This window comes from Nyctereutes procyonoides, unplaced genomic scaffold (genome assembly GCF_905146905.1).
Source record: "Nyctereutes procyonoides isolate TBG_1078 unplaced genomic scaffold, NYPRO_anot_genome, whole genome shotgun sequence".
Lineage (NCBI taxonomy): Eukaryota > Metazoa > Chordata > Mammalia > Carnivora > Canidae > Nyctereutes > Nyctereutes procyonoides.
This window is the reverse complement of record NW_026575125.1, coordinates 75463240-75473384: the sequence shown is the minus strand read 5'-3', so window position 1 is coordinate 75473384 and position 10145 is coordinate 75463240. Positions and strand designations below refer to the sequence as shown.

The window sequence follows — 10145 nt, the reverse complement described above, 5'->3', positions numbered from 1 at the left end:
ATGGAGGAACAGAACCACTCTTCTGGAAAGGAGCTTCAGCACCGGACACGAGCAGAGTCTCCAGGAAAGAAAACCTGGCACTCCCAGGCATATGCCCTTGGGGCTGTTTCCAACTTTATGTCTACGTTTCTGACCTTCCCTATCTATAAGGTTGTGTTCCGGCAACAGATCCATGCTGTGGCGGTGTCAGAAGCTGTGCGACAGCTTTGGCATGAAGGCCCTCAATACTTCTACCGGGGAATATACCCACCACTTCTCTCCAAGACATTGCAAGGGACTCTGTTGTTTGGGACTTATGATAGCCTCCTGTGTTCTCTCTCTCCTGTTGGGCCACACTCCCTGGGACACCGCTGGGCTGCAGGGCTTATGTCTGGTGTGGTGGAGGCTGTGGCCTTGAGCCCCTTTGAAAGGGTGCAGAATGTGCTCCAAGATGGTCGCAAGCAAGCCCGCTTCCCCAGCACGTTCAGCATTCTCAAGGAATTCAACTCTTATGGGCTTTGGGGGCGGCTGTCACTGGGCTACTATCGTGGTTTCTGGCCTGTCCTTCTCAGGAACAGCCTGGGGAGTGCTCTGTATTTTTCCTTCAAGGACCCCATCCAGGATGGCTTGGCAGAGCAAGGCCTGCCCCACTGGGTTCCTGCCTTAGTATCTGGGAGTGTCAATGGAACAATCACGTGCCTAGTTCTGTATCCTCTGATTGTGCTGGTGGCCAACATGCAGTCCCATATTGGCTGGCAAAGCATGCCGAGCCTGTGGGCCTCTGCCCAGGATGTGTGGGACACTCGGGGCCGAAAGGTGTTCCTGATCTACCGTGGAGGCTCCCTAGTCATCCTAAGGTCCAGCGTGACATGGGGCCTCACCACTGCTATCCATGACTTCCTGCAGAGGAAGTCTCGTTCCAGGAAAGAGCTGAAAGACTGACGAGCTGCAGAAAGCGTGGCCATGGCAAGTTTGTTATCTTAAGCTTTCCCAGGTCAGTCTAAATAGCTTACGTCTTTGGCTTGGTTCCCTGATACAACCGTTCTTTAGCATCTTTGAACTGCCAGTGCATGGGAGAAGTTACCAACTACCAGCCTTTTGGGCACAGACAAAGCCCAACAGAAAGAAAGGCACTCCAGTCTCTCCACAGATTCAATAGCCTCAGACCTAGGAGGCCCTTAAAAAACATGTAACCTAGATGAAATGTCATTCCTTAAAGGAATTCCTTGACAATAAGAGGAAACATTCAAAGATGACCTTAGTTAGGCACTGAGTTCTGGGATCCCTCCAGCTATCCTTTGGACCAAACTTAGTGGAGGACCAGGGACTCCAATATCAAAGAACTAAGCTTGACTCTTAGGATATGAATTCCATAGAACTTCTCAGATGGCTACATTTTCATGATACTGTTTGCTACCCCTACCACCCTTACTCTCACTTCTCAGGGCTGTGGGTTCTAGTTTCATTCAGGCTGGCAGTTGTGGCTGCAAATCCTAAATTAGACTTGCCTCAACTGATCAGATGTCACAAGAACTTATGGGCCCGGATATGGGAGTGGGAAGAGATGTCACTGGATGAGTGGAAAGAATAGACTTTGAGGGAAGAGATTTAGTTGCATGAGAAAAATTTACTATCAATTGCTTGGTGTTATCTGCCAAGATATTTTTGATAGCAAGGCAATCACATTGCCTAGAAACCATTTGAGTTTCCCTAAGAAATCTGCACGTGAAATGTTCATATCTCTTCATAAATGATTGTGTATTTTATTGCTGTGGATAAATGCGGTTACTGTGACAAAAAGATCAGAAATCTTAGCCCGCCATTCAGGGCCATTCAAAAATACGATCCCGATATAACTTAGAGCATTTTATCACACCACTACCACTTACATAGATCCCATTCAACCAGCTAAACTGGACTATTCTCTCTCCAAACATGCCTTGAACTTTTGCATGGCCATGCTTCGGACCACACTATTTCTCCACCTACAGTGCCCCTTCCTCACATGCCAGTCTGCCAAAATCCTTGCAGTTCCTCAAAGCCTAGCTCAGATGCCACCTTCTCTATGGAGACTCTTCTGATTTCCCACAACTGAATGTGATGTTAGTATCTTGTGATGCCCCTTTCAAGAACACTTCATACTTGGCACTGATTCCATTATGTCACTGATTTCATGTGGCCCTGTGTTCTTATTGGTGTTTTTCAATACCTCCTACTAGACTGTAAAACTCCTTGAAAGCAGGGATTCTTGTATGCATTTTAAAATCTCCCCTTGTGTCTAGGTGCTCAATAATGTTGGCTGAATTATTGAATTGATTATCAAGCTGTGATACGGTCTCTATCCTCAGGGTGCTGTCCCTTGTACATGAAAATAATGTTATTGATTTGTTGTCAGCAAGACACATGCCTTTGGGGTGTGGTTTTGTTTTCTTTTATTAGTGGATTTAGTTTTGTGCTAATGATAATGATGCTGCTAATAATAATAATAATAAATGACTTTCAACTGGAAAATTTGATGAGTTTGTGTTATTGATGGCATGTTTGCTATTAGCAACACCACAGGAACTAAATTTTCACAAACAAGCACATTGCATAACTGTCCCATTCATTTCAACTCTGGAATTTTGAAGAGTTCTAAGATGATATATGTTGCAGTTTCCCCCCTTGTATATGATATGATAATGACCTCCACTTACATCTCCATACCAGACTGAATTTGTTTAAAATGACCTGATTATAGATCCTAGCAATGAGAATTCCTCACTTAATAACACAGAAATTAAAGACACAGCAGTAGGCAATATGAGATCAGAATGCGTTTGCCTGCAAGGTCAAAAGAGAATGGCTGGTCCAGAATAGCTGCAGATGAGTTCCCATGTCTGATCCTTGTGCAGACTTGGATGGGGTAGGATGGTACTCTGTGGATTCAAGAACAGGGAATACAGGGTCTGCACAAGGAAAGGAAAAATATAACAGTAGCTAGTTCTATTTAAGGCTAACACTCATAAGGAAGAAAATATTTACAAAAATTCATAACTTAGTTTATAGCTGTGATTTTTAAGCTGAAAAGGGGATAAACTACCATACTCCCCCCACATTTTAATCCAAGACATGCATTCATTGATTTCCAACTATGCTGTGGATTTCCATTTATGTTGCTGTATCAGCCCATATCCCTTTCTTCATTTTAACTTATAATTTAGAAATAATTTCAAACTTCTAGAAAAGTTGCCAGCATAAGTCAAGTATAAAGAGCACATATACTCTTTACCCAAATTCACCTGTTAACATTTTAGCCTATTTGCTTTATTGAGCACTCATTCTGTAGCTACACACACACAATATTTTTCTAGGAACTACCAAGGAATTACAATTTTAATATTTCTAGATTCAATATTTGTAGATTCAAATTACTTTTCAAAGATTATGTTTTATCTCTATGACAATGGCACAGTTACTATATAGATGGTCCCCAAATTAACTGTGGCTCGTTTTAGGATTATTTGACTTTTTTTTTTATGATAGTCACAGAGAGAGAGAGGCAGAGACACAGGCAGAGGGAGAAGCAGGCTCCATGCACCGAGAGCCTGACGTGGGATTCGATCCCGGGTCTCCAGGATGGCGCCCCGGGCCAAAGGCAGGCGCCAAACCGCTGCGCCACCCAGGGATCCTGGATTATTTGACTTTAACGATGGTGTGAAAGCAATAGGTATTCAGTAGAAACTGCACTTTGATTTTTGAATGTTGATCTTTTCCGGGGCTAGAGATAATGTGGTAGATACTCTCACTAGGGGGGCAGCAGCAAAGAGCAGAGGCTCCCAGTCAGCCACATGATCACGAGGGTAAACAATCAATACACTGACAACCATTCTGTACTCACACAACCATTACGTTTTTCACTTTCAGTACAGTATTCAACAAATTACATGAGAAATTCAACATTCTATTATGAAATAGGCTTTGTGTTAGATGATTTTGCCCAGCCATAAGCTAATGTAAGTGTGAGTGTTTAAGGTAGGCTAAATTAAGCTATAATGTTTGGTTAAACTACCAAATATAATATAATATAGGTATATTAAATGCATTTTTGACATAAGGTATTTTTAGCTTATGATGGGTTGATCAGGATATAACCCCATGTTAAGTTGAGGAAGACCTATTGAATATTAGAAAATGAAAATTCATGACCTATTTTAAATCTATATTGGTGGTAATTGTTTAAACTTACTATATTTGCCCTTATAGAAATTTTATTTTTTATTTATTTTTTAAACATTTTATTTATTTTTTCACAAGAGACACACACACAGAGATGCAGAGACATAGCCAGAGGAAGGAGAAGCAGGCTCCATGCAGGGAGTCTGATGTGGGACTCAATCCCAGGACTCCAGGATCATGCCCTGAGCAAACGCCAACCACTGAGCCACTCAGGCATCCCACCCTTATAGAAACTTTAGGTTTACATTATGTATGTTAATACCTGAAGGTATGCAATTATAATATTAACATGAATTTACAAGTAAAGAATGTTATAATTCAAATAGCTGATTTTTACAAATCACTTCATGTAAGAACCTCACCAAAATTACATAGACTTATCAAGTTTTTCCATTTAAGTCTTGAGTAAAGTTTGAGTGTAATAATTTTCTAGTAATTTTAAATATCAATATTTATTTTTGTGATGTTAATGTGGTTATATTCTCTATCATTTAAATATAACTTTTGGATTTGAGATCAATAAAATAAGGAGTTAATAAATACCTACATCTGTTTAAGCTTACAAAACGTAGAATTTAATGCTAAAGTTAGTATAAAAAGTTGAAAGAAAAGAGTAAATATCTCCATATGAGCTCTGGGTATTTTTGTCTTAAATATAAACTACATCAGTCTAAAGCTCAAGGTGAAATGATTAATGTATTACTATTATTACTATTATTATTATGTGATATATTGACTTAATTTTGCTCTTAAAATTTATTTTTAAACATTAAATAGTATTGTAATCTACATTTTTTAAACAACTGCATATAGTATATTCAAGCTAATAAAATAATGTTCCATATGAGAGAAAAAGCAGCATAATAAATCAGGAAAAAGGTGAAAGAAAAATTTTCATAAATGAATAAATTAAAAATATTCTATTTCCCTATATTCTCCAACTTCTCTGTTTCTTTCATACCATCTTTCCTTTCCAAAAATCTTCAACACTTCCTCACCCATTCTCAATCCCTGTTGGTGACCTTGCTTTTCATTTCATTTAGAAAAGAGAAGCATTCAGAAGAGACTTTCCAGTTAAAAGAACATTTATAATCACCCATGTAATGACCACCTAAGACAAGAAATAGAACATCTTGATAACACCCTCATTTTTCCTGCCTCCAGGCCCCCCAATGATGACATTCCTCTCCCCAACCTAGAGGTAATCCTTGACTATTGTTATATCATTTCTTTGCTTTTCTTTATAGTTTTATCGTCTATATCAGATTTTCTAAATGCAGCTTTGTTTCACAGATATTTGAACTTAATATAACTTATATATTTGGAATTATGACTATTTTCTTTCACTCCGTATTATCTATAATATTCATCCATGTTGTTATCTGTAGTTGTAAAGTTATTTCTTCTTTAAAAATTGTGATACATTTACTTTAAAAAGTCTTTGTTTCTTAGAGCAGTTTTAGATTTTCAACAAATTTGAGAGGAAGGCACAGAGAGTTCTAATATACTCCCTGCTCCCAAACATATATAGCCTCTGCTATTATCAACATCTCACAGAAGAGTGGTACATTTGTTACAATTGATGAACCTACACTGATACATCATTATCACCCAAAGTCCATAGTTTACCTTAGGATTCATACTTATTGTTGTATTTTCTATGGGTTTGGACAAATGTATAATGACATATACTGACCATTATAGTATCATACAGAGTAGTTTCACTGTCCCTAAAATCTTCTGTGATTCACCTACTCTCCCTCCACATCCACCAACTTCTGGCAACCACTGATCTTTTTACTATCTCTATAGCTTTGCCTTTTCCAGAATGTCACATAGTTGAAATCATACAATATGTAGCTTAAGATTGACTTCCTTTAAAAAATATTATATTTAATATGTAAATATTAAAAAACACATTACTGCACAATGGGCCAAATAAAAAATTAAATGGCAAATCAAAATGTATCTCAAAACAAAAGAAAAAGAAAATATAATATTCCAAAACCTATGGGATGCAGCAAAAGCAGAAGTTAGAGTGAAATTTGTGCTATAAATGCATGTATTAAGAGAAAAGGTTCAAATAAACAACTTAAATGACACCACAAGTAAATAGAAAAAGAAAAATCTTAGCAGAAATTTAGTAGAGGAAGGAAATAACAAAGAAAAATCAAAAATAAAATAGAGACCAGAATAAACAATAACATAATATTGAATGTAATGACCAGTTTTTCCAAGAAAACAAACAAAACAAACTTGGCAATAGTTTAGTTACATTTAGTAAGAAAAAAAAAAGAAGACTCAAAACCCAAAATGAGAAATGGAAAGCAATGCAACAGATAACCACAGAAATACAGTGTGACAATAGGTTACTATGAACAATTATATACTAATAATCCAGATAACTTAGGAAAAAAACCAAATAATTCTTTAAAAAGCACAAGATACCAAGATTGAATCATGAATCTTGAATCCAAGAAATAGGAAATCTCCTTAAATGAATAATAAGAGTGAAAATTGAATTAGGAATCAAAAGTCTCCCAACACAGAAAAGCCCAGGACCACATGGTTTCATTGGTGAATTCTACCAAACATTAAAAAAAAGATTAATGACAATCTTTATCAAAATCTTAAAAATAATGAAATAGAAGGAACACATACAAAATCATTCCATGAGGCCAGTATTACCCTGATACTAAAGCAGGATAAAAACAATACAAGAACAAAAAAGTCTAGTTTGTCTGATGGAAGTATTGATACTCTGGCTTTCTTCTGACATCCATTTGTGTGATAAATGTTTCTCCACCCCTTCATTTTCAATCTGCAGTGTCTTAGGTCTAAAATATAGATAGGGGTCTTGTTTTTTTAACCATTCTGACACCGTGTGTCTTTTGATTGGAGCATTTAGTCCATTTACATTCAGAGTAATTATTGTTAGATATATAATTATTTTATTACTTGTTTTTTAATTGTTTCTGGAGATTTTCTCTAATCTTTTCTTGTCTTTGTCACTTTTGGTCTCTCCTTTCCACTCAGAGTTCCCTTTAATATTACTTGCAGGGCTAGTTTAGTGGTCGTAAACTCCTTTAGTTTTTCTAAAGGAGTCTGGGAAACTCTTTATCTCTCCTTCTATTCTGAATGATAGCCTTGCTGGATAGAATATTCTTGGTTGCAGATTTTTCCCATTCAGCACTTTGAATATATCATGCCAGTTCCTTCTGGCTTGCCAAGGTTCTGTTGGGAAATCTCCAGGTAGCCTTATGGATTTTCCCTTGTAAGTTAAGGACTTCTTTTGTCTTGCTGCTTTTAAATTTTTTTCTTTATCACTATATTTTGCAAATTTAATTACAATATGTCTTGGTATTGGCCAGCTTTTGTTGATTTTGTTGGGAGTCCTCTGCCTCCTGGATCTGGAATGTCCATTTCCTTCCCCATATTAGGGAAGTTTTCTGCTATTATTTATTGAAATAAATGTTCTGCCCTCTTTACCCTCTCTTCTTCTTCTGCGACTCCTACAATATAAATGTTATTATGTTTGATGGACTCACTGAGTTCCCAAAGTGTATTCTCTTGTTGCATAATTCTTTCTCTCTTTTGTTCAGCTTCATTATTTTCCATTATTTTGTCTTCTAGGTCACTAATTCATTCTTCTGCTTTTTCCAGCCTGCTATTCATTGCATCAAGCGTGTTTCTTTTTTTTTAACTCTTATCTTTTTTACTTTTTTTTTTACTCTTATCTCAGTGGTAAGGGTCTCACTGATGTCTTCTATTCTTTTCTCAAGCCCAGTGAGCCCCTATGATTGTTGCTTTAAGTTCTCTCTGACATGTTACTTGTATCTGTTTTGATCAGACCTCTGGCCATGAACTTATCTTATTCTTTCACTTGGGGTAAATTCCTTTGTCTTGATATTTTGCCTAAGTTTCTACCTTCTTTTCTGTGTTAGAAAAACCAGTTATATCTTCTGCTCCTGAAAATAATGGCTTCATGAAGAAGTCATGTAGTGCCCAGGGCCTGGAGCTTCAGTGAATGTCTCTGGTGTGTGTTTTATGGACTCTGCTGTTGCGTTATGGTTGCTCTATCCTTCAGGCCAGTCATCTGTAGAGGCTCTTTTTGCCTGCTGTGGGCAGTATTTGCTCCTTGGCCTGAAGGTGGCAAATTTTAACTAGGTATGCTCTGGTCTACTTGTGAAATGAGACCTGACACCAACTGCACCAGAACTGAGGCCCTGTACTACTTTCTGGTTGGGAGACATGGTGTAGCAGGGGTTTGTGCTGGTCTTCTGGGGGAGGAACCCACTGCACTGGCACTGAGTCAAGCTTAATTGAGAAGGGCAATCCTAAAAAAAAAAAAAAGAGAGAGAAGGGCAATCCTGTTAGACCACAGAAGGATGGGGTTTGGTGCTAGCAAGTTAGGCAGTCAGCCCATGTTGCACTGTCTCCCATGGGTGGGTCTTTGTTTATGTTGAAGGGCAAGGGAGGGAAATGACACTGGCCAGCTTCCCTGTCCCTAGAAAGGTAGCTCTGTGAATCCTGCCTCCTAGGGATTCTTTCCAAGATTAGTGAATAACCTCCCCACTGTGCGCCCCATCCAGATAACTGTTTCCACACTGTCTACTCCCAGGTTGTTTGTCTCCAGGTTGGGCAATGCCTAACCCTAGTTCTATTCCAGCCAAACCTACTGACCTTTAAAATTCCAGGCTTTAAACCTGACTATTTGCAAGAACACACGAAATTCAGCCCCTCTCATTTTCCAAGCCAATAGCTTTGAGAAAATGTTCTCCTTGTGTGTTTTCCTGTGTGCTCCTCTCTAGCCCTTCTCCTCAACCATGGCTCCTTCCCCTCTGTAGCAACCATGATCCATTTCTCCCTTAAACCATTTCTTAGCACTTCCTACCTTCTTTGATGTGGCCTCTTCTATTCCTTTAGTTGTGGAATTTGTTCAGTCTTCAGACTGATTTCTGGGGTATTTAGGATAATTTGATAGTTATCTAGTTGATTTTATGGCACAAGAGGACCCTAGGTGGATGGTGGAGAGGACTCCACCATCTTGGGGATTGTCTAGACTGACTTCTTTCACTTAGTAATGTTCATGTAAGTTTCCTCCATGTGTTTTTGTGACTTGACAGTTCACTTCTTTTTAATGCTGAATAATATTCCATTGTCTGGATATGTCAGTATACTTATCTATTAATCTACTGAAGTACACCTAGGTTGCTTCCAAGTTTTGAAAGCTATGAATAAAACTGTTATAGACATCCACATGTGGGTTTTTGTGTGAACATAAGATTTCATCTCCTTTTGATAAATACCAAGAAAAACAACTGCTGGATTTTATGTAAGCATATCTTTAATATTATAAGAAATTGTCAAACTGTCTTCCAAAGTGGCTGTACCATTTTGCATTCTTACTAGAAATAAATGAGAGCTCCTTAAAAAAAAAAGATTGCTCCTGCTGCTCCACATCCTCATCTACATTTGGTATTATCAGTGTTTTGAATTTTAGTCATTCTAATAGGTGTGTAGTGATATCTTATTGTTCGTTTACTTCATTTTTATTGTTGTATGTACCATTGTGTGAATATACCACAACTTATCCATGATAACTTTGAGGGGCATTCTGATTGTTTCTAGTTTTTGACTGTTGAAAAACAGTGCTACCATGAATACTCTTGGTAGTATACATAAACACAAGCATCTCCAGGATATTTACCTAAGAATGGAATTGCTGGTTTATAGAGTATGGTCACCTTCAACGTTGGTGGATTGTGCCTCATTTTTCCTAATGGCGTGTACCAGTTTACACCCTTACCAGCCATATTTACGATTTCCTATTGCTCCCCCTGCTGACCAACATTGGGTATTATCAAATTTTAATTAAAAAAATAAAACTTACTTTTTACCGATCTGTTAAGTATAAAACGGCCTCTCATAATTTATCTCTCCTGATT

General features: G+C 37.9%; 1 protein-coding gene across 1 annotated transcript; it reads left to right on the top strand.

Moving 5' to 3' along the window:
* On the top strand, positions 1-921 carry SLC25A53 (solute carrier family 25 member 53). The gene has a single exon (XM_055337530.1). The coding sequence runs from the start codon at positions 1-3 to the stop codon at positions 919-921; it is 921 nt and encodes a 306-aa protein (XP_055193505.1).
* Positions 922-10145: the final 9224 nt, after the last annotated feature.

Bases quoted from the DNA above. Each gene is read 5' to 3' on its own strand.
- SLC25A53 (XM_055337530.1), top strand. From the start codon at position 1: ATGGAGGAACAGAACCACTCTTCTGGAAAGGAGCTTCAGCACCGGACA.